General features: G+C 37.7%; 2 protein-coding genes across 4 annotated transcripts in view; both read left to right on the top strand.

Moving 5' to 3' along the window:
- The window catches only part of PRKCB (protein kinase C beta), a 629,528-nt gene that overhangs the window by 496,903 nt on the left and 107,306 nt on the right, over nt 1-25,319 (top strand). For all 3 annotated transcript variants that reach the window (XM_074280025.1, XM_074280027.1, XM_074280026.1), the window contains 2 exons: nt 1,940-2,020; nt 3,289-3,396. In XM_074280025.1, the coding sequence (XP_074136126.1) occupies nt 1,940-2,020; nt 3,289-3,396 (189 nt within the window). The remainder of the gene's footprint in view (nt 1-1,939; nt 2,021-3,288; nt 3,397-25,319) is intronic.
- Nucleotides 4,003-5,799, top strand: LOC141549941 (centrin-1-like). Its single transcript, XM_074280024.1, has one exon. It carries the CDS (start codon nt 4,143-4,145, stop codon nt 4,662-4,664), a length of 522 nt encoding a protein of 173 aa, XP_074136125.1. The 5' UTR covers nt 4,003-4,142; the 3' UTR covers nt 4,665-5,799.

Genomic DNA, 25,319 nt, shown 5'->3' with positions numbered 1-25,319 from the left:
TTACATCAGAACCATGGACAGAGTTCTAGGCCTTAAGGAAAACATCGCTCATGAGTTCAAAACTGACCTCAAGCATTTACAAGCTGCATGATGCTGTCAAGTCACTCAACCTTATCTCAGTTTCCTCATCTGTTAAATGAGCTGGAGAAGGCTATGGCAAACTACTCTATTTTTTTTTTTTCAAGAAAACTACAAATGAGGTCACAAAGAGTCAGAGGTGACAGAAACAACTGGACAACCACAAGTGCCAGCCTGATAAATTTGTATTATATGAAGCAGTAGGGAGCCATTAAAGAATTTGGAATTGGGGGAGGAGGTCTACGTTTTAGTAATCTGATCAGATCTGCATTTTAGTAATATTATTTATTAATTCTGTCAGTAGAATTGATTTTTTTTTTCCCTCCTGTCCCTTTAAAATTCTATTTCCTTCTGAGGTTATGATTTATGTAACTCCACTTCTTCCTTTGTAACAAGAATATGCCATGCCTAATACAGTCAAATGAGAAAAGAGCTTTGGCTAATACTTTTTCCCCTGTCAACAATTCAGCTCAATTCAAATCCATTCAACTTATTTAATTCAGTTCAGTAAATGTTTAGGTACTTGCTTTATACAGGCATTGTGCATGCTTGGCATTTGGGAATAACACAGAAAAAAATTAGATAGTCTTTATTTATTTGGTAGAGGAGATAAGGTCCTATACAAATTTTATAGGGTCTAGATCTGAGATTTCACTGGAAACTTTCTCTATCAATGCAAATCAGAAACTCTTTTTGCAATTTAATAGTCTTCTAGCCTTGCCACAGGGTTTAAAACAGTCATGATTATTGGGGAATGAGAGGACCCGGTCACAGTATGTGTAACAGCAGGACTTTAGCTCATGGCTTCATTACTCAGAAGTGAACTTTCTATCCACTGCAGCATATTATCTCTCACAAATTATCACATACAAATCGCCATGATCCATTTAGACTGTGATCAGGACATAAAAGGAATGTAAAGTGCTAGGAGAGACTTAAGTATGATTATATTATTTCTAAAACAGAATCAGAAAAGATATCATAGTATTGAGGTTAGAAAGGGACCCCAAAAGGTTGACCCCCCTAACCAAAAGAATTTGCAGGCTTGAACCCATGTCCAAGTCAAGGGGCAAAGTTTATTGTAATTGTAACGCCAATTGAAATGGTCTAAATTCCAAGAGAGAATTTAGCAAAGAAACAGAAGCCAGGAGACACTTTTATCCAGTTCTCCATGTTATTGATATACTAATTTTATAGCCTAGAGATAGAACTGAGGTATGGTCTCAAGAACTGACAGTAATGTTTGTAGGACTATTCTAAGGCCAGAACAAGTTAAATCATCACTAATATATGTTCCCTAAAGTTTAAGGGAAGAAATATCAATACATTCCTAGGTCAGAAGACTTTTATAATCATTGACAGAGCAATAGCATTCTTAGATCAGAGGGCCTCAGGATCAGATTCCAAAGCCAGAACATTTAGAATCATTGATAGATTGTAAGAACAGAAGCCCCCTAAGGTCAGGGACCTTAAATTATTGCAGTTTCCCCTAAAAGCTATAGCCCCTGAAATTGGTCTTGAAGAAAGGGAGGCTTTTAACAAGTAGAGTTGAACAGGAGAGAATAGGACAAGATTAGGGTCTAAGGATTTTTGCCACATGTTTAGATTTCCTTACCTTGCTTGAGTTTAAGGAAGAGGGAAAGACCTAATAAATTCATATTCTCCTTTCAAAACTGCCAACACAGTTTTGTCATGTGGCATTGTAAAAGGGTCTAGGTATCCTTAAAGATGTCCATGAATTGAATGTAGCACATATACTAGGTCCAGGTCTTTATCATTCATGAACTTAACTTGTGGTTTTACCCAGAGAGAGACATGAATCTGCTCATAATCCTGACGTCACATTTGTTTTTTTTTCCAGATAATTGCCTATCAGCCTTATGGGAAGTCGGTAGATTGGTGGGCATTTGGAGTGCTGCTATATGAAATGTTGGCTGGCCAGGTAATTGACTCACATAGGACTTGCATTCCTCCTGGTCTGTGCATGTCACCATGTGCTAATAGGCATCCAGTTGGGGGTCGTTTATACCACGTGAAGACGAAATTGACATTGTGGGTAGCCACTCTCAAAATATTTAGCCTTGGATCATAGCTGTCCTGTCATCCCCTTAGCCAGACAGCCCAGTCCTCTCTCTACCTGCTTAGTACTGAGAGGATGATCCAAGAAGGAAAAGATACATTTTGGGATGAGTCAATATCCCCAAATGAAGAGCAGCTATATGGAGGATGATACTTTGGCTCCTCCTTAGACTTTAGTTTTGCTGAGCTGAATCAATTTCTTGGGGATTCTGCCTCCCCCTTGGAACCAATTTAAGGGACTTTGCACTAAGTTCAATAGCTTTCTCCTTTAGTAACCTGATCTCTGACCATCTATTCAAGATACCAAGCCTCCTGTTTTTTAAAGTCTCTGAGCCAGCATGGCTTCCTAACTTCAAAAATTTGCCTCCCTTCTTTCTTAATTGCCTTTCCTCTTTCTGTTGAGAGTACCACCTTAACTGGACACTGATTTCTGCCCCCCTCTCCTTATCTGCTTCAATCTGTAGGACTGGATCTACTAGGATTTTTATTATATCATTAATATGCAATAACCCAAAATAAGGTTATTAGAAGTATGTATGAATTAACTCTAAGTTACTTTCAGCCCTTACTGGAGAATGGATTTCTCTAAAAAGAAATAAATGGATATATTTTATTTTTATGTCACTTTCATTTCCCAATGTTTCTTTCTCCCCTCCAGTATCCAATGAACTACTTCTTATAGCAAGGAGAAAAAACAGTTCAGCCAAACTGGCCTACTCATTAGAAGTTCTGCAAAGTTCTGCACACAGAGTATTCCATCTCTGAAAAAAGGAGTGAGATTTGTGTTCTCATTGTGTATTTTGGAGCCAAGTTTGGTCATTATAAAGATGCTAAAGCATGTAATTTTCTGACCCAGAATGTCATTTTTTTTTTCACAAATTTTCCCACCTGGTTACTCTAAATCTAGCTCCTCTGCTTGGTCTATACTGGGTTGATTCTCTGTCCACATGACACTCCTAGCGAGCACTTGTTGCTCCCTTCCCCTTTTTGTTTAGCTCATTATTTAGCTTTCTCCCCCTAGCCAAAAAAACAAGATAATACACAGGGGTACGGTCAATATGCCAGTCACCTTAGAAAGTGGTTAAAGAAAAATATTTTCCCTTACTCACTCTTTGTCCCCTTCTGTTCCAGGCTCCTTTTGAAGGAGAAGATGAAGATGAGCTTTTCCAGTCCATCATGGAGCACAATGTGGCCTACCCCAAGTCCATGTCAAAAGAAGCTGTGGCCATCTGCAAAGGGGTAAGGGAACATTTGAGTCTGGAACACTCTGTCCACATATGGGGGACGGTGGAAGTTAAGGAGCAGAGTTGCTGCTGTATCACAAGTAGTGAATTTGGAGTCAGGGACTGAGTTCAAATTCCGAGAGTACCCATGTGACTTGGAATAAGTTCTTTATCTCTGGCAGCCGCAGTTTCTCTCTTGCAAAGTGAGAGGGTCTCTGGTTACTTCCACTTCTAAATTGATGATACTATAACTCTATAAACAGATAACACTTTCTATAAAAAAAACCCCTCAGTTTGGGGCAAACAAAGAAAGTATTTGTAATTATGGGATGATAGGGACTCTGTGTCTGTGATGTTCAAACTCCTACAGGCAGGAAGCACACTGAGCCAGCTCTCCTAGGGACTGAGGTGATACAGAAATTCTGTGGGGATACTAAGCTATGGAGAAGGTGTTTGGGTGTGACCCCTTCAGGTTCTTCTTGTCCCTAGGCTGAAATACTTGGGGGAGGGGTCTAAGGGTTAAAGATAGGAGAAGTGGAGCTGTGTGTATGTTTGTGATTGGTTTTGTGTGTGTGCGCGCGCGTGCATGTGCGTGCGTCTCCGAGCACGCATGTGTCTGAGAGCAAGGAGGCGGAGCCTGAGCAGAAAAGTGCAAGTTGGGCGGGGCCAAGACGAGAGAGGGGGCGGAGCAACTGGAGCTTAGTTGATGTGGGAAAGGCTTCGAGACTCAGTATCTGCCCGTTAGCCGTTGGGAGCGCAGGCATGGCCAGTGCCTTGAAGAAGCCAAACCTGGGCTCTGCCACCCCCCCAAGAAAGAAGCTAGGACCCAAACCTGAGCTCGCAGAGGAACAGAAGCAAGAAATTAGAGAGGCGTTTGATCTCTTTGATACCGATGGAACGGGCACAGTGGATGTTAAGGAGCTCAAGGTGGCCCTGAGAGCACTGGGCTTTGAACCCAAAAAAGAAGAGATCAAAAAAATAATCACAGATACTGACAAGGAGGGGACGGGGAAAATCAGTTTCAATGACTTCTTGGCTGTGATGACTCAAAAAATGGCCGAAAAGGATACCAAAGAAGACATTCTGAAGGCATTCAGACTCTTCGATGACGATGAAACTGGGAAAATCTCTTTCAAGAATTTAAAACGTGTGGCCAGAGAGCTAGGGGAAAACCTCACCGACGAGGAACTGCAGGAAATGATTGACGAAGCTGATCGGGACGGCGATGGAGAGGTCAACGAACAAGAGTTCCTGCGGATCATGAAAAAGAACAATCTGTACTGAGGTCGCTCTCTCTTCCTCTTTTGAGGCACATACAAATAATTTTACTGGTTATGAAAGTGCCTTGTTTTTATTTTCTGAAGCATCTATAGTGTAAAGACTGAGTTTCCTCCTCCACCAATTTATCTAGATAATTATATCGGCAAATGCCCAATTTAATTGTATATTTTCTAAAGAATTTTTAAAACATAGTTCTAGAAAAAACACACTTTTCTGATGGATTTTCCAATTCCCTTTCCCCCACCTTTTTGCCTAGTATCTTTTTTTCATTCATTATTATTACATCCAACCCCAAAGCAGAATTCAAATGTCTTAGAAGTGGAAACAAAGATTGTCTCCTTTAAGGTGCCATTCCTTATCATCTTGCTTTCCTCATCCCTTCCTCTTAGCATGCTCAGGTGTATGATGCAGCAGAACCATGCGATTGGCTTATGGACCACCATTCCAAGCCATTGTTTCCCTCCCTCTTCCATCCATCCCTTTGATTTTCATTGACTTAGTTCTTTTAAGAAGAAACTAGATTACCAACTTGTTTGTTGGGTCTGGATATATACTGACATACCTTTTGTCTTGTGGAGGGCTTGGAATGTTCTATGACAACATCCTCTCCAGTCATTGCTGCAATAGCTGCATCTAGACACTTTATATGTCATCTTGGCAAATGTTCTGTCTCTTTCCTAGGCCAGGCCACCAAATAAAAAACGCTAAATGTAATGTCAGCCTCATAAATAGCATAGAGTGGCTTAATTCTAATGTTTAAAAAATATGAATAAATTTTCTTAGTTCATAAGCTTTAAGGGCTTAGTTGCTTTGAAAGTTGGGGTGGATGGGGCAGGTCATGTTTCACATATTTAGCAAAGCTGTTTTTCCTTCTCCCACTGTCATTGTCTTTATTAGAAACATGTAACAGTGGCCAATTTCCACTGATTTTGTCATAAGTTCCTCTTCACTGGTTCCAAAAAATTTTTGTTCTTATTAGTCCTTGACTTTCTCCTCTGGTATATGGATACTGATCGCTGAGTAACCCACATGGATAGTTTTAACACACTACTTTGTAACTCCCAGTGGTCTGTTCTCTGTTGATGCTATTTATTTTCTCTGTTGTGAATAAAGTCTTTTTTGTTTAAAAAAAAAAAAATGAGAATTGATCCCTTTCCATAGAAGCCTTAGATTGGACAAAGGGATTCCACTCCAATGGCTCAGGATAACATGGTACCCAGGCACTATGGAGCAAAAAAGTAGCCAAGCTTTCCCACCAAACTCTTGCCTTAGAATTCTAGAGGGAAATTCAAGCACCCACCAACACTTAATTCCCAGCTCACTAGTACTGGTTCAAGGGCTGTTTATCAAACCTGTAGCACAGCGTCTAGCATTCATTCTAGACCATTTCAGACAAGGACTATAGAGAAGAAAAGTCTGCTTATTTTAAAATCTCTATGTAGAATTGAAGCCCAGAGTCATGGGTAACATATGATTATTATATTGAGCACTCCTGGAGGCTATATTTTCTAGGAGTGGATAAGGAAGTCACAGAATATCCTGGAAGGTGCTCCTTTATATTTAAATCTTAATGTATAGGAAGTTCAACCACAAGACAGTAACTGACACAGTTCTGTTATGTATAGGAAGTTCCAACCACAAGACAGTAATTGACATAATTGTTATCAATCACCTGTGTGGTTTTGGCCCATTTTTTTTTAAACTCTCTTGGTCTCAGTTTCCTCATCTATAAAAATGAGGCTTTTGGACCACATGATCTCTGAGTTCCTTTCTAGAAAGAAGTTTCTTTCCAGATATCAGTGCTATAATTTTAGGGGCAGAACCAAGATAGTGTCAAGAAAGCAGATAGTTGCCCAAGCTGTACCCAGTTTCCCTAGGAACAGATTATGGGGCAATAGAACCTACAAAAAACAGAATGAAACCATTTTCCAGCTTTAGATGACTTACAAGGGCTTCAGAAAAGGTCTGTCTCACTTAAGTAAAAGGGGTGCACAGCCTCGCATAGGCATGGTATGGGCAAGCCAGGAGGATGTTCTTGGCCACAGCACAAATCAGCAAATGGAATCTCTCAGTCCTGGCTCAGCAGGACTGTGGTGGAGACTCCAGCCCCAGCTCAGAAATCAAAATTGTCAGCCTCAAAAACCAGGTAATAACAGGTGTGGCTAGGCTGGGCTACCTCAGCACAGCAAATTGCCAGCATCTGAGGCCAAAGCTCAAAGGCAATGACCCTTCGTGTGTCTCCCAGCACAAGAAGTTTGGGCAGTGCCTCCTCTACCCCAGGAATGTAAAAGTCATGAAATGGCCCCACACAAAAAGAACCTTGACCACAGAAAGCTACTATGGTGACCAACTCAGAAGACAAAATGGCTATATGTGAAACCTCAGAGTGGAATATAAATTAGTCTCAAACCCAAAAAGCCTCTTTAGAAAGGCTGAGAAACTATTGTAAATGATGAGGCAAAATGGGAAGAAAAATTTATCGAAGAAAACTACTTAAAAAGAATTAGTAAGACAAAAAAGGAGGTATAAAAACTGAAGAAAACCACTCTTTAAAAATTAGAATTGGGCAAATGGAAACTGACTCTGAGATATCAAGAATCAGTCAAAAAAGAGTAAGAAAATAGAAGAAAATGTAAAATAACTCAGTGGAAAAACAACTAATGTGGAAAATAGATCCAGAAGAGACAATTTAAGTATTACTGGACTATCTGAAAACCATGATCAAAAAAGAGTCTAGACAGCATCTTGGAAGAAATTATCAAGGAAAAACTACTCTGATATCCTAGAAATAGAGGGTAAACTAGCCATTGAAAGAATCTACCATCTCTTAAAAGATCACAAAATGAAAACTCCAAGGAATATTGTAGCCAAATTATAGAATTATCAGGTCAAGGAGAAAATACTGCAAGCAGCCAAAAAAAAGAGAATTTGAATATTAAGGAGCCACCATCAGGATTACCCAGGGGCTAGCAGCTTCTACATTTAAAGATTTGGATGACCTGGCATATGATATTCCAGAAGGCAAAGGAGCTTGGACTACAACCAACAATCAATTGCCTAGCAAAAGTAAGCATAATCTTTCTGAGAAAAAGATGAACATTCAATAAAAATAGGAAATTTCCAATCATTTCTAATGAAAACACCAGAACTAAACAGAAAATTCTGTCTTCAAATATAATTTCGTTTTTGTAAGCCAAGACCCAATACACCAAGGATGTATACACACACACACACACACACACACACACACACACACACACATTCCTTGAATAGTACTTCACCACCTGGAGACCACAGATTCTTAAGAGATTTGCAGATAAACTTAAGGGGGTTTATAAACTTGGGTGGATAAAAAATAGTATTTCAATATAATTGGTTTCCTTTGTAATCCAATGGATTTTGTTTTATGCTTTTAAGAACATTATTTGAAAATGGACCCCTATCCTACACCAACATGTCAAAGGGAAACATGACATTATATATAACGAATCTGTCCTGGAGCGAGTTTCTGGGAAAAAGTGATTAACTTTTTTTTTTTTTTTTTAAATCATAAAATCAGATAAGAGTACAATACAGTTAAGTCCACCAAATATCATGAATTGTGCTGCCCAGCCACATTTAAAAAGACTTAGCTGGATCCTTTTTGTTCTCACTCTGACTTCACAGCCACACAAAAATCTACAGAATTTGCATCAGCCTTAAAATGTTATCCTTTCTGCTTCCTTTTAATACCCTGGTTACTGCAGACTTGGGTAGAAATGCTGATGCGAATTGAACCCAATTACTCACTGTAGCCCCAGAATAGGTAGGTAAATCATAGGACATTTCTTATATGCAGTCCCATCTGTATCTTTTTGTGCCCACATTCCGATATTGTCTTGTCATGCTAATATTAACTTGATCTAATGAGCCTCCACAAGTCAACAGAAATCATTTCTCTAAAATGATCTGAAATTAAGCACAAGTTTTATCCAGAGTATATCCTGCTCATGTGATGTTCACACAGTAGGTACTTAATAATTGAATTGTTTTGAAGCTTATCCCCACTAATTCTTTTATTTCAGAATTGGTAAAGTCTTTTTTCCCTGTTCCCTTTCCCACCCCATATCTCCTTTTAAAGTCCAATAATGAGTTTTGTGTTGATACAGCACCAGATGTCCCATCTCCAGTTCTCCAGAGCCTTGGTTTGATGTTACTTCTCTTGCCGTATGGAGCCTGCCTGTTCTGATTGGGGCTAGTCCCCCTCTCCATGTCCTCAGGGTAACTGGCTCAGAGTCAGTCAAGGAATTTATTATAAGAGATCTTTTTTTCAAGCTTTTTTTTTCTTCCAGCTCCTTTCTATGCCAGTGCCAGTGGCGAGTTGGCTTAGTATAGGAAGGATAAGAGATGTCCCCTGAACTGTCAGATAAGTTGGGTATAACAAATGCTTCTGTGAAAATTAACTCTGAATGCAAACCAAGGTGAACAGGTAAACAGAAAAATGATTGTTGAAGTTTCTACAGGGAAGTTCCATATAACTGCATCCCAGTAGGTCAGGAAAACATGGTGCCCAGGCAGCATGAAGCCAAGTTCCCCCACCAAATACTGGCCTTAGAATCTTACGGATAAAGTCAAGCATTCATGCTTACTGAGCATCCTCACAGAGTATGTATATACTTAGGAGAGGGGATCCTTCAAAAAGGAATAGAAAGTCCAGTTCTCTTACTAGAGGATCTTTATTCCTTCATGGTCCAAATAACACCAGCCAGAGCACAGAAATATATACTTCTATAAAACCCAGGACAGCCGCTCCCTCCTAGCCCTATCCTGTTAAACATTTTAAGCCAAGAACGTCTAGAGAAAAATCACATTTATCTTATTGTTACAAAGCCTTATGTTTAATGTTAATGTTTTAAAAGGCTCTGTTCGGTGGAAAAGGGCAAATTCCCAGTAAAAGTGGACAGTGTGTGTCAGAGGCCAAGTAGCAGAATTTTCTGGGGAGACGCGGTTTAGTTTTTAATCAGTTAGTGATAATATTTTGTGCTTGTGTGTGAGTTCAAAAGCCAAAAAGCTGCAGAAAAGTGTAGAATCAGATTTAAAACTCATCAGTCCTTAAAGTAGAACTGGCTTAGGCTAATCTCATGACCACACAGAGGTGTATGGTGGGAGTTGAAGAATTCAGGACATGTTTGTGATCCCCAAAATGTCTCATCTCCCTACCACAAGATCAGAAATTTTACCATTAGAAACTTATACTTTTGCTTCCATCCCTTTGGTCAGTTAAATTCAGTAAGCATTTATTAAGCTGCTACAGTGTGCATGACATAATGATCACAATTGAGTATGCAAATACAAAACCCACCATTGTCCTAATTCTTAAAGAAACTTAAATTTTAGTGGAAGGGTTTATGACTTATACATAATTATTTCACAAGACTGGATGAGACTAGCAAAGGAAATATGTAGATGGTGAAGTTGAAGAGAAAGAAATCACTTTTAATTGGGGGATATAGCTAGAAAGTTGCATCTTAAAAGGAAGAAAACATTTTCAAAAAGCAGGGATGTGAAGGATAATGTATTCTAGGGATAGAAATAGTCCAGGAGAATGTTTGGAAGCCTGAGAAGGCAGGTTGAGATCAAAAGAATAGCTCACAGTCCTATTGAATAAGACACTATAAAGAACAAAAAGCAGCAATATAGAAACAGGCTACAAAAGTTAGTTGGAGTTATTGATAAATTTTATAGGTTCTTATATGAATACAATCAATAAAATACAATGTAAGGGTTGTATTTTATTGTGAAGTCAATAGAAAGACACTTAAAATTTTTTGAGCAAGGCAGTGACATGATCGACCTTGGTTATTAAGAAAGCTAGTTGAATGGTGGTAAAGAATACTTTGCATGTAAATTTCTTTTTTTTCCCACTCCTCACCAGAGATGGCTGCCATTTATATGTAAAAATTGTTCTATACAAGGTTTTAGTTATCAGTTCTTTTTCTGAATGCAGATAGTGTCTCATGTGAACTTTGTACTTAATTTGGATATTTGTAATGGTCATTAAAAGGAATAGCAAGTTGTACATAATGTATTTGCAGTTTCATGTGCAATCATCTTATGTTATAGAAATGCTTCTTTTATTACATGAATTGGAAAAGAAACAGAGAAATACTCAGAGATAGGGACAGAGAGAAAAAAAGAGTCTAGCTATTATCAGATAATTTCCAGACTATCTAGAAAGACCCTCTTCAGCAACCCCCATTGTCCATCCTCCAATCTCTGGGTATCTTCATATAACCTTTTGAGATATTGATTAGCATATCTTTAGTCAGGTCTGAGACCTGGTCTGCCACTTGGCTCCTTGACCCCTTTCCTCTGAGTCCTGCTTTCTCTGGTTTCACTGAGATAAACCCACACAGGTAAATTTCCTCTCTTTCTCTCCGTCATAGTGCCGTCCTTCTAAGGGCGACTTTCTCTTTACTCTAGTTAACTGGTTAGACTTAACTATTTGTTCTCCCATCTCTATTTCATATTTACTATTTCTGGTATTTATTTCATCCTTCATTTTAGCTGTAACCTCTTTCCCTACATAAATATTACTTTTGCCAAAAAGAATGGCCATTGTGAATTGGTCACATGTTTATTTCTAACTAGATATTGCTATCCAGACCACATCACTATGACACTTTCTAAGAGGATTCCAAAGTTTTCAGCCTGGGGGTCTAGGGAAATAACAGTGTCACCAGCAGAATAATGGAAAAGCTAATAAGAAAGATAAAGTTTTCTAATGGAAATCTTAAGTTCACTTTAGGACATTGACATTTATTAAGAGACTATTATGGGTCAAAGGATATGAACAGACAATTCTCAGATGATGAAATTGAAACTATATCCACTCATATGAAAGAGTGTTCCAAATCACTACTGATCAGAGAAATGCAAATTAAGACAACTCTGAGATACCACTACACACCTGTCAGATTGGCTAAGATGACAAGAACAAATAATGATGAATGTTGGAGGGGATGTGGGAAGACTGGGACACTAATACATTGTTGGTGGAGTTGTGAAAGAATCCAGCCATTCTGGAGAGCAATCTGGAATTATGCCCAAAAAGTTATCAAACTGTGCATACCCTTTGATCCAGCAGTGCTACTACTGGGCTTATATCCCAAGGAAATACTAAAGAGCGGAAAGGGACCTGTGTGTGCCAAAATGTTTGTAGCAGCCCTTTTTGTAGTGGCTAGAAACTGGAAGATGAATGGATGTCCATCAGTTGGAGAATGGTTGGGTAAATTATGGTATATGAAGGTTATGGAATATTATTGCTCTGTAAGAAATGACCAACAGGATGAATACAGAGAGGCTTGGAGAGACTTACATCAACTGATGCTGAGTGAAATGAATAGAACCAGAAGATCACTGTACACTTCAATGCTGTATGAAGAGGTATTCTGATGGAAGTGGATATCTTCAACATAAAAAAGATCCAACTCACTTCCAGTTGATCAATGATGGACAGAACTAACTACACCCAGAGAAGGAACACTGGGAAGTGAATGTAAATTGTTAGTACTACTGTCTATCTACCCAGGTTACTTACACCTTCGGAAGCTAATAATTAATGTGCAACAAGAAAATGGTATTTACACACATATATTGTATCTAGGTTATATTGTAGCATATGTAAAATGTGTGGGATTGCCTGTTATCAAGGGGAGGGAGTAGAGGGAGGGAGGGGATAATTTGGAAAAATGAATACAAGGGATAATATTATTTTAAAAATTACTCATGCATATATACTGTGAAAAAAATTATAAATTAAAAAAAAAGAGAGACAATTATGAACAAAACATTTACTCCTAGGAATATTGATGCCCTAACCTATCAGTCATTAATACTTTAGTGTGATTGATCTTATCTTGGTTTCCATTTTACAGATAAGTAGAAGGGCATTTGAACCAAAGGGATATTTGGCTCTTGGAGCATTGTAGCAAAAGAAGCCATTGGAGCAAAAAAGGGGAACCCGGGAACTTGGGCTACATGAGGTCACTGAAGGAAATATTTTTGGAAGGGAGAGGGCCTATAAGAAAATAGAAATGTGCTGAAAGAATCACAGAATACTGAAAGTAGAAGTAACCTTAGATCATCTAATCTAGCCCACCCATTTTACCAGTAGGGAAGTTGAGGCTTCGGCTTGCTTGCTCAAGATAGTCATTCAGGTAAGAAATAACATAGCTAGGCTTCTAAGTCAAGATCTGGAAATAAGGCTTTTTAATACATTCTGCTGGCAGAGGTAGGAAACTAAAAAAAAAAAAAAAAACATTGCCAACTCCCCCATTTTGCCCCTGGCCAGGCCAGTCTGCTGAAGGGCTCTACTTTTAAATGGGTCATGGAGAAGTTAATTTTTTTCCAGGTCAACTAGCAGTCAATTTAATCTACAGAAAACACTTATGATGCGGTGTGATCATATTCCTTTAGAATTTACCATTTTTCTAAGTGAACTGAACCATCTTTATTTCACTGTGATGGGGAGGGGGGCAAGTGCAGTAGCTTGGGGTTTAAGTGGGAAGCAGGGTCAGATGTTTATTGTTTTTTTTAAAAAAGCTCTAAATGAAGAAGGAGAGATGGTTAACAGTATGGCAGAACACATTGTTATTCACCATGCGCCCTGGGGAATAACTCTGGTGAGTGATTAGGGATGGGAGCAGTGATTACATCTAGCTGTCTGCATCATTTCTGTCACATCTGTCTGGACCTGAAGGCTGTGTATGGGCAGAGACGAGAACATGATGGAAACAGCTGTTGGATGTTGCTAGGATGACTTCCCTCACTTTGCTAGACGTACCCTAGCATGAAGAAAGATTGAACCCTGCCTCTAAAGTCTATTCTCCTTAGTCCATGTACAAGTCATTAAAAATATTTTTCTTGCCTAAAAAGTAAACATCAAAGCATTGTTATGAAAAAATGGAAGCCAATATGGTCATTAATAGAATGGAGTTCATCAGAACTTTGAAGATAACTCATCATAGAATTTCAAGTTATCTAAATGAGCTCATATCTGAGGAAGAGTCCTATCTCTAATATCTCAGACAAATAGTTACCCAGCTTCTTCTTGAATACTTCCAGTGATGAGGAAGCCCCTATCTGGCACATACTGATTAATAAATACTTATTGACTGACTCAAGAAGCATTTTATTCCATTCTAGGGTAGTTTTCATGATCAGGAATTTCTTCCTTATATTGAACTAACATCTGCCCACCTTAAAACCAATTGGACCTGTAAGTCAAAGAAAACTTGAGCTTTATATTCAATACCCTATCCTAATTATTCATAGTAATAGTATATCCAATTGAAAGATATCTCTTAAGGCTATCTAGTCCTATCCTGTATAGTAAATGGATTAAGTCTAAACTTCTTCCATATGGAAACCTTTTAAATATTTGAAAACAACAGCTACATCCCTTCCCCACCTTCTAAGTCTTCTCTCCAGGCTTAAACATCTTCAAATTTTTTCAGCCAATTCTCATAATTTTAAAACTTCTCACTGGTCACTCTTTTTGAATACATTACAGTATGTCAATGTCTGTATTAAAATATATTGCTCCAAACTGGACTCAGGGATTCCAAATGGAGTCTGGCCAAGGCAGAATATGACAAAAACTCTCAGTTCCTTATTTTGGACAACATCTATCTAGTAATATATCTAAGATGTTCTTTTGTTTCCATGCCGTGATGTTCACTTATACTGAACTTTTTAGTCCACCATCCTCCAACTCCTATTCATCTTCGTTTTTTCAGATGAATTCTTGTCTAGCCACATTCCTCATATCCTGTTTTTGTTCCGTTGATTTGCTGCATCTAGGGGTAGACCAGCACATTCATCCTTCTCTGGAAATCTTTACTGTTTTAAGAAAATATTGATACTTGATTTTTATATAGAAATTTTAAATTTATAAAGCACTCTATGACTTCACTGAGAAGAGAAAAGGGGACTGTCAAAATGAGAGTCAGAAAAGACTAAGGTAGAGAAAGTAAGTATTTTAGACCATCATGCTAATGGTCCTCACAATGAGACCACACTGGCCAGAAAGAGGGAAAGGACATCTCTAAAAACACTTCACTAGTACCAGAGTGTGATAAACTGTGCTACATTCAAATCTGCCACCTCATTTTTCTGGTTTCAAGTCCCAGCTAAAATTTTACTTTTATAGGAGCCATTTCCCAATTCTCCTTAATTCTAGCATATTTCCTCAGTGATTGTTTCAAATTTATCCTTTATGCAACTTGTTGGTACATGGTTATTTGCATGTTGTCTCCCCCATAAAACTGTGAGCTCCTCCAGAGCAGGGACTTTCTCTTCCTTTTTTTTTCTACCCCAATTCTTAGAATAGTACTTGTTATCTAGAAATGTTTATTTAATGACTCAAAGTTCAACCCCTCCTGACCTTTATCATAATTATTGGATAATTAGACTTGAAAAAACATTTATGAAGCCATCTAGTCCAAGTCATATCTGAACAGAAATCCTTTCTATCAAATCCTCCCAAAATGATCATCTGATCTCCTCTAGAAAATTTCTAGTGAAAGTGAACTTACTACCTTTTAAGACAACACATTTCACTTTGAAATAGTTGTAGTTGTGAAAAAGTTTCCTTCCATTATGGCCAACTTGCTGGTCTGTATCTTCCTTCCTAGTTCTATTTCTCCAGCAATCCAGAATCCTTTGATCTTCCTTCCATACAGTGGATTTTGAAATACTTGAAGTCAGCTAACTTATCTTTCCCTCTGCCCTCAAGTTTTCTCATGCCCTTAGTTCCTTTAAAACTAGTTATGTGGAGTAAGTATTACCATCTTGGACAGCATTCTCAGAAGGGACTCCAGTTTGTCAGGATCTTTACAATATAATACCCTAAAGGAGATATGATATTCTGTCCTTACCTTCCACCATTTCCCAGTATAAATCCTTTGCCCCAGGCAAGTCAGAACTCTTCATCATTCTCCATAGGTTTGTGGAATTGTGTTAAGATTAGTGGAATTGTGTTAAGATTACTTTAATGATAAAAATGATAGGAGGTACCTGAATTTAAAATGGTCATTTTAATTAAACACACATCCCTAACCCCACTACTTGCTTATATTCCTGCCTGTCTCTTAGGCTTCCTCTTAAGCCCCAATTTAAGAATCTCCTCCCAGGATCACAGCACTTAGAACTAAATGAGACCTTATCTGCTTCAGAGTTCAAGCCCCTCTTTTGACAGATGAGGAAAATAAGGCTAAAGAGGTGAAAATATTTGTTGAAGGAAACACAGATTATAAAGAGAAAAGCTAGAATTCAAACCCAAGCCTTCTGACTCTACCTGTAGTTTTGTTTTTACTTTTTTCTCCCTTCCAACTCTACCTTCCTCCCTCCCTCTCTCTTTTCTTCCTCCCTCCCTTCTTTCCTTTCTTTTTCTTTCTGCCGGCTTGCCTTCCTACCTTTTCTTTCTTCCTTTTCTTGTCTTCTCTCCCTCTCACCTTCTCATCTCCTTATTAGCTGATGAACTCAATTAAGGGAAGGAAGCTGTGTCTTCTGCCCTATCCATAGCTCTCCCAATGCTTCCTCAATATGGACTTGATGTATTAATTGATTCTCTGTTCTTTAATCACAGCCCGTCGTAGTTTGTATTAATGATTCCCTTCTTTCCTTGATCTCCCAGAATTTAATATCTCCCCTGTTCTAGTCAATCTTGTACACTGAAATATAATAATCATGCTTCTTTTTTACTATTTTGATTATAGCGTTCCCCTTCCAGAAGTGCTGCAAGGGCTTCTCATTAAATCTCCCTTCCTCTCTCCTATCATCCTTAGTCATTGGGAACCCACCCTCACTTCTCTTTTACTCTACCTATAGTCTCTAGATCAAAGATAAAGCCTTCACTGGTTTTAAACAGTTTCATCCTGGCTTTGAAGTATAGGGATTGGTGTGTTGCCAATAAATGAACCCCTAACTCCATGACTTTGGGCATATAATTCCCCCTCTCATCTATCAAACCAAAGAGATTGACTTTGATAGACAGAAAGCTATAATGGACTATACTACACTCAGAAAAATCTGGGATCTAATTTCACCTCAGAGAATTTGCTAGCTGAGAGTCCCTGAATATGTCATTTAAGATCTCTCTTTTTTTTTTTTTTTCACCTTTAATCTTTTTTTTTTAATTTTTTTTTTATTTTATTTTATAATTATAACATTTTTGACAGTACATATGCATGGGTAATTTTTTACAACATTATCCCTTGCACTTACTTCTATTCAGATTTTTTCCCTTCCTCCCCCAACCCCCTCCCCCAGATGGCAAGCAGTGTTATATATGTTAAATATATTACAGTATAATTTAGAGACAATATATGTGTGTAGAACCGAATTTTTTGTTGCACAGGAAGAATTGGATTCAAAAGGTAAAAAATAACAGTTTACATTCATTTCCCAGTGTTCCTTTTCTGGGTGTAGCTGGTTCTGTCCATCATTAATCAATTGGAATTGGATTAGCTCTTCTCTATGTTGAAGAAATCCACTTCCATCAGCATACATCCTCGTATAGTATCATTGTTGAAGTGTATAATGATCTTCTGGTTCTGCTCGTTTCACTCAGCATCAGTTGATGTAAGTCTCTCCAAGCCTCTCTGTATTTCTCCTGTTGGTCATTTCTTATAGAACAGTAATATTCCATAACATTCATATACCATAGTTTACCCAACCATTCTCCAATTGATGGACATCCATTCATCTTCCAGCTTCTAGCCACTATGAAAAGGGCTGCCACAAACATTTTGGCACATACAGGACCCTTTCCCTTCTCTAGTAGTTCCTTGGGGTATAAGCCCAGTAGTAGTATGGCTGGGTCAAAGGGTATGCACATTTTGATAACTTTTTGGGCATAATTCCAGATTGCTCTCCAGAATGGTTGGATTCTTTCACAACTCCACCAACAATGCATCAGTATCCCAGTTTTCCCACAGCCCCTCCAACATTCATCGTTATTTGTTCCTGTCATCTTAGCCAATCTGACAGGTGTGTAATGATACCTCAGAGTTGTCTTAATTTGCATTTCTCTGATCAGTAGTGATTTGGAACACTCTTTCATATGAGTGGAAATAGTTTTAATTTCATCATCTGAAAATTGTCTGTTCATATCCTTTGACCATTTATCAATTGGAGAATGGCTTGATTTCTTATAAATTAAAGTCAATTCTCTGTATATTTTGGAGATGAGGCCTTTATCAGAACCTTTAACTGTAAAAATGTTTTCCCAATTTGTTACTTCCCTTCTAATCTTGTTTGTATTAGTTTTGTTTGTGCAGAAACTTTTTAATTTGGTGTAATCAAAATGTTCTATTTTGTGATCAATAATGGTCTCTAGTTCTCCCTTGGACACAAACTCCTTCCTCCTCCACAAGTCTGAGAGGTAAACCATCCCATGTTCCTCCAATTTATTTATGATTTCGTTCTTTATACCTAAATCTGGGACCCATTTTGATCTAATCTTAGTATGTGGTGTTAAATGTGGGTCCCATTTAAGATCTCTTAAGAGCTCGGTGTCTTAATCTACAAAATAAGAATTTTTTAAAATGACTTTTAAGGTTATTTGCAGGCAGCTAAGTGGCACAATGAATAATGCTGGACCTGGAGTCAAGAAGGCTCCTTTTTGTGATTTCAAATCTGGCCTAAGACATTTAATAGATGTATGAGCCTGAGCAAGTCACTTAACCCTGTAGACAGTTTCCTCATCTGTAAAATGAGTTGGAGAAGGAAGTGGCAAGTCACTCTAGTATCTTTTCCAAGAAAACCACAAAATGGATTATGAAGAGTTGGACGTGACTGAAAAATGACTGAAGAACAACAAAGGTCACTTCCAGGTCTTAATTCACTGATTCTATAATTTATTAATTTATTGTCTCTTTTGTCTCAACCCTGATCTCTGTATTCTCAATAACTTTCTAGCTCTAACATTCTGTGCTCTCAGCTTCTTTCTGCTCTTGTCATCCTCTGATTGACTTTAGCCCTGTAGGCATCATAGCACAATGGAAAGAGATTGGATTTAGAGTTGGAAGACTTAGAATGAAGATCAGGGGTCTTTTCTCCCTGTGTGACCATAGGCAAATCATTTGCTCTTCTAAATCTTATTTCCCTCTTCTATAAAATGAAAGGGTTGGTCTAAATCAGAAGTGTCAGACATATGGCCAATAGGCTGAGTGTGGGGACCAAACAGACTAAAATATAATTGGAGAATATTTAACAAAATTAAAGTACAATAACAGGGGCAGCTAGGTGGCACAGTGGATAGAGCACCAGCCCTGAAGTCAAGAGGACCTGAGTTCAAATCTGGTCTCAGACACTTAATACTTGCTACCTATGTGACCCTGGGTAAGTCACTTAACCCCAATTGCCTCAGCAAAAAAAAAAAAAAAAAAAAAAAAAAAAAAAAAAAAAAAAAAAAAAAAAAAAAAAAAAATACAATAGAACATAGATAATGTTCATATGTGGTTTCCTGAATCAATTTGTGTCCATTGGGATTGTTATATACTATTTGGTGCTCCCTGCTTCTTGAGTTTTTCAGGTGATATCTGAGATCCCTTCTAGTTCTAAAGCAATATGGTTCTAGGAAACATTTTAGCTTCAATACATTGTCTTCCATGTAGTGGTTTTTCATGTTTGTATATGTTTGTCTTGTCTCTACAGCGAGATTATAAATTGCATATGCAAAGGTACATTTATCATTGCTCTACCACCCAAATAAAGTCAAACTTGTTTTCTATAACATACGTACTTAAAACAAATTTTCTGCCTGAAGTCAGTAGAAACACTCCATTGGTTGAGCAGGCCTTAGTTTTCAATAGCAGATGGTGCCTTAATGGGAATGAGAGTGAAAGCAAATATAGGTCAAATCCTCCGACAGCACCTCCAAGAGATCATTTCCATTCTTTAGCCTTTTTAGAATCTGAGATAGCATAGATTGCTGAAGAAAATAGACCCCCTCAGGAATACCTGAGTAAAAATCCTGTCTCAGACTAACTTCTGCTTCTGTTTCCTTACCTATAAAATGGGATAATAATAGTACTTACCCACCTGTGTCATTGTAAGGAAAAAATGAGATAATATTTGTAAATCAAGTTGCAGACCTTAAAGTACAATATAGAGGTGTTAGGGAGCCCAGTGGAGAAAGCACTGAGCTTGGAATGAGGAACACTCATCTTCTTGAATTCAAACCTGGCCCCAGCCATTACTAGCTTTGTGACTCTGGGCAAGTCACTTAATTCTGTTTACTTCAGTTTCCTATAAAAGAAGTTGGAGAAGGAAATGGCAGGTACCACTTCAGTATCTTTGCAAAGACTGAAAATGACTGAAAACAAAGCACTGTGTAAATATTAGCAATTTTTGTTGTTGTTCTTCTTTTAAACTAGAGGGATAAATTGGTAGCATAAATAATTATAATAGGAATATTGCATTATATTGGCTCAGGACATTCAGCCTTCTATCCAAACTTATATTCTTGGCCATGCAAAATACTCATCTTGAGGCCATATTTATCTAGGGCCAGTAACGATGCTGAAAGTGGGTAGCAGAATCAATGCAAGGGAGATGGGATTGTTCCAGCAGCAAACTTGGTTTCCTTCATAATTTTCTCAACTTTCATTAAAGATGAAGAGAGTGGTTTTTTGAAACAGCAGTGACCTGGATTCAAATCTAATGGCTAGTGCCAGCTGTGGCAAGTCAGTTTCCTCATCTGTTAAGTAGGGATAAAAATATTTTGACTTCCTATATCATACTGTTGTTGCAAGCACAATGCTTTGTAAAACTTAAAGTATTGTAAAAAGGTGGAGGAAAAAAAAGGTGTTTTTTTCCCCCTTACATTAAACTGAAATCTGTCTCTCTGCAGCAACCACTAATTGGTCCTAATTAATTCTGTAAACATTTCATTCTGCCTTCTGAAATCACATAGAACAAACATAATCCTTATTAAATTTATTAACCCTTCAAATTCTTGAAAGTAACATTAAATATTTGTTTCCTTAACTGATTCTTATATTTCCCAAGCCCTTCAATTTAGTCTCCTCTAAACAAAATTATTTTTCTCACTTTATCTCTTAAAGTGTGATACACCCTATAGTGTATATAATTCTCTAGATGGTTTGCTTCAACAATTTGCCTCACAGAATGCATTGGAAGCTTGGAATTATCTCCCCCACCCTGCCATGTTCTAGATCCTCTGTCTCTATTTGATAAGCCTAATAGCATTAATTGTTTTAGAAGAGAGACATGTTTGTGTCTTACTTTTGGCCCATGTTGATCTTTTATCAGGGATATGCTGGAAAATATTTAATAACCTAACAACCAGCTCTGGGCTTAGGGGTAATGCACACATGACACATTTTCTTTTTACTTTTTTCACACCTTTATTGATATTCTTTTTTTATTTTTTTTTATTAAAGCTTTTTATTATGGATAATTTTCAGCATTGACCCTGCAAAACCTTGTGTTCCAAATTTTTACCCTCCCTTCTCCTCACCCCTCTCCTAGATGGCAAGTAGTCCAATATATGTTAAAAATGTGCAATTCCTCCATAAATATTTCTGCAAATAGCATGTTGCTCAAGAAATATCAAATCAAAAAGGAAAAAATGAGAAAGAAAACAAAGTGAGAACAAACAACAACAAAAAGAGTGAATATGCTATGTTGTGATACACACTCAGTTTCCACAGTTCTCCCTCTGGGTATAGACTGTGGGAACTGAGTGTAGATCACAACAAAGCAGTTTTAATCCACTCTTTTGCTTGCATTTTATTTTTCTCATTTTTTTTCCTTTTTGATTTTATTTTTCTTGTTCACCAAAATAATTGTATAAATATGTATGTATATATTGGATTTAACATATTTTGGCATGTTTAACATATCGTATTACTTGCCATCTAGGGGAGAGGGTAGAGAGGAGAGGAAAATTTGGAACACAAGGTTTTGTAAGGGTTAATGTTGAAAAATTACCCATGTATGTGTTTTGAAAATAAAAAGCTTTAATAAAAATAAACAAACAAATAAATGGAAAGACTATTGGAACTGGCCTGAATCATCTCCTTGTAGAAGAGAACCATGACATGACATATTTTAAAATTTAATCTACTTTAATAACATTTTCTCTATCACTTTCTTAAATCTAGGCAATAAGCACAATCAAGCTCTGATTTATAATATTTGCTGATTTTCCAGTTATAAATGCTCACATTAAATTTAATAATCAGCTCTGATGAACTGGTAAGATGTCTCTCCAGTTCAACCCTGCCTTAGTCTAATAATACCTCTAGGTATTTTTCATGTGATTTATTATTAAGTCCAATTTCCTTCATCTTTTAATCCTACTGTAGATTTTTTAGGACCTAAATGATTTCTATTTATCTCTGTTACAGTTCAGACTATTGATTTTAATTCATCATCCTTGGCCATAGAAATCTCTTTGTATCCTTATTCTGGCATTTATGGCATTGAGTTTCCACACAGTTCTGTGTAACCTGAAAATGTGTTAAGTATGACATTTAGATTTTTGTCTAAGCTGTTATATCAAAGTTGAACAGACCAGAGCTAAAGACACACCTCATTCCCAAAGAGAGCTCCTTCTCCCCTGCTTAGGACAGTACTTTAGCACTGGAAATAGTTTTCCAACCAGCCATGAGACCACCTAAGTGCCATCCTTCTGCTGCCTTCCCCAGAAAGATAGGGGGCCAGCAGAAATCCCAATAGGTCCAATATTTGTGGCATCCCCAAAACTCAAATCTACAAACTCCACAAAAAAGAGAAATGAAGTTAGTCCTTATGATCTGTTTTATCCTGTTTCTCTCTTTTCCACAAACCCAATTTTTTGTACAAGTGGGTTGACACCTACTGCCTTACCAAGGTTCCTTTCTCAGCGCCTAGCAATATGGCTTCCCTCCTCATCATTGTCCTGAAACTGCTCACAAAGGTCACTAGTGATCTCTTTCTTGCCAGCTCTGTGACCTTTTCTTAATTAATTTTCCTTGCATTTAAAACTTCTGACAGCTCCCTTCTTGAAACCCCCCCCACACACTTTCTTGGTTTCTTTAACACCATGTATGTAATTTCTGCTTCTCTTCCCACATTTCTGTTTATTTGCTGCTTCACCCTCTCTTTTTCTTTCTCTCCCCATCTTCCTCTTTCTTTACTATTCTTCCTTTGTCCCTCTCTTTTCCTCTGCTTGTCTCCCTCTTCCTTTCCTCCTCCATTTTTTCTCCTCTCTCCCCTTCTGTCTCCTACTCCCCATCCCTTTCTCCTGTCTCTTCCTTTTCTTCTTTCCCTCTTTCTTTTTCTCTCTCTCTACTTTCTTTTTTGGTTCACCCTTCTTTTTTCCAATTGTGGACTTATGCTAATCCTCAGAACCTAAAACCCAGTTCTTTTAATAATAGTAACTGCCCATAAAGTGATTTAAGATTAACAAATTAATTTGCATAAATTATTTCATTTGAACTTCACAACAACCTTATGGGACAAATACTGTGAGGATAATTGTTTATTGATGAACATCCCCTCAATTTCCAGTTTATTGCTGCCACAAAAAGAGCTGCTATTAACATTTTTGTAAGTGTGGGTTCTTTTCTTTTTTTATGATTTCTTTGGGATACAGACCTACTAGTGGCATTGCTGGATCAAAGAGCACAGTTCTACTACTCTTTGGATATAGCTCCATATTGCTTTCCAGAATGGCTGGATCAGTTCACAACTCCACCAATAATGCATTAGTGTTCCAGTTTTCCCACATCCTCACTAACATTTATTTTTTGTCTACAGGTATTTTCTGTATAAAGGTAGTGCCAAGTATTAAATTTCCAGTCCTGGCTTTTTCCATAATTATAGTCCTATATTTCCATTAGGCATTTTTTCTCTGGTCACCAGTACCATCTCACATAGTGACCAAAATATCTTAGCCAAGAAAGTTGTCCCTCCCATCACAACTGTTCTTTAAGGCTTGTAATCCTATCTTAGTGTTTCTTCTTTCACATTACCTCAGACATCCATCTCTAATTCATATACATGGGTTTGTGACACATATGCACATATGTGTGTGTGTGAGCCCCATCACTAGCTGAGAAACTTTAGTAATGAGTTATTGGTGCAGCCTTCTGAGTCTCAGGTACTTTATTTCTAAATCATAACAACATTGACACTACCTATCCCACTGGGTTGTTAGAAAGCCCAAATGAGATAAGGGAGGTGAAACACTTTGTAAACTGTCAAGAACTCTGGAAATGTCAGCAAGAATAAGGATGAAAGTGTTCCATCAGGATGCAAGGAGAGAAATGTTGCTGGGTATGATGGTCTCTCTCACAGCTGGGTCCCAGGGAGCTTATGAAGGCCATTCTAGCAGATGCGCGCTGAGAGTGTTTCATCAAGAATTGAGGGGAGGGAGAAAAGAGAAATGACTGAGACAGTGACAGAAAGGGCTATTAACTGTGAAATTTGAAAAAGAAGCAAGGGAGGATATTAGAAACCAAAGCCACTAGCATAGCTAAATATTAATAATAAGACTCTGCTTGAATTCTGCAGCAAAGGCTGACAGAGCTGATGAGATTCCTTCATTCAGCAGCTATTGAGGGCCTACTCTGAACTGTGGTCAGTTCTGTGAAGGAAATGAATTTGGGTAAGATATGATCTCAGCTCCAAGGAGAGCTTATTGTAGAGCAAGGAAGATTTAACATGTCTACAGATAGCCAGAATGTCACCGTGCCTGAAGAGAGGAATGTTTTTTAAAACTATAACTTACCAGAATCATAGGGCTTGTGTCAGAAGAATCCTTAGAGGTCATTATGTACAAAAGCTGGATTTTTAAAATGAGGAAACTGAGATAAAAAAAAAAATTAAGTTATTTACCCGAGAGCATATTATTAGTAATGGAAAGAAAAAGGATTTCCAAATTCAATTCTCTTTTCTTTGGACTCCATTTCCTTGCAGTGTGGAAAAAAGGAAGAGACAAGGAGTAAGGAAGGAAAGGAAGGAGGGAAAAAAGAAGGAAGGAAACAAAGGAGAGAGGAAGAGAGGGAAGAAAACAGGAAGGAAGGAAAGAGGAGAAAAGGGAAAATGAAAGAAAGTAAGGAAGAGAGGGAAGAAAGGAAAAGAAAGTGGTAAGGAAAGCAGGAAAGAAGGAAGGGAAGAAACAAGCATTTTTATTGCAGTATCATACTAAGTGCTTTACAAATATCATCTCAGTTGATTTTTACCATAGCTCTGGGAGGTAAGTGCTATAATTTTACAGTTGAGGAAACTGAGGCAAAAAGAAATTTGTGATTTTCACCATGGTAGCTATGAATAGGAGCAAATCACTTTTGGCTGAGGTCAGACATAGAATGACACATGAAAGACAGAGATTTGAACTTGGTGATTTTAAGCTTTCTTTCAGATTGTATAATTCTAAGGATGCCATAAAAGTGTGAGAGATCACTGTGAAGAGAATTTAGGAGATATGGTGAAATATCCTGGAAGCAGGGAGATTGGGAAAACATTTCATTGGATTAAGTGAGACTAGGCTTTCTACTCAAGTCAGCCATGATTCTTTCCAGATTCTCCAAAGCAGGAGTTCTTAACCTGGATTCCATGATTAGATTTCAGAATGCTTATGAAGGTAAATGGGACAAGTAC

This window comes from Sminthopsis crassicaudata, chromosome 1 (genome assembly GCF_048593235.1).
Source record: "Sminthopsis crassicaudata isolate SCR6 chromosome 1, ASM4859323v1, whole genome shotgun sequence".
NCBI lineage: Eukaryota > Metazoa > Chordata > Mammalia > Dasyuromorphia > Dasyuridae > Sminthopsis > Sminthopsis crassicaudata.
Note: the sequence above shows the minus strand (reverse complement) of the source record. Positions and strands in the feature narration are given on the sequence as shown.

What these genes read in the sequence shown, in the direction of transcription:
- LOC141549941 (XM_074280024.1), top strand. Translation starts at nt 4,143, where the DNA reads ATGGCCAGTGCCTTGAAGAAGCCAAACCTGGGCTCTGCCACCCCCCCA.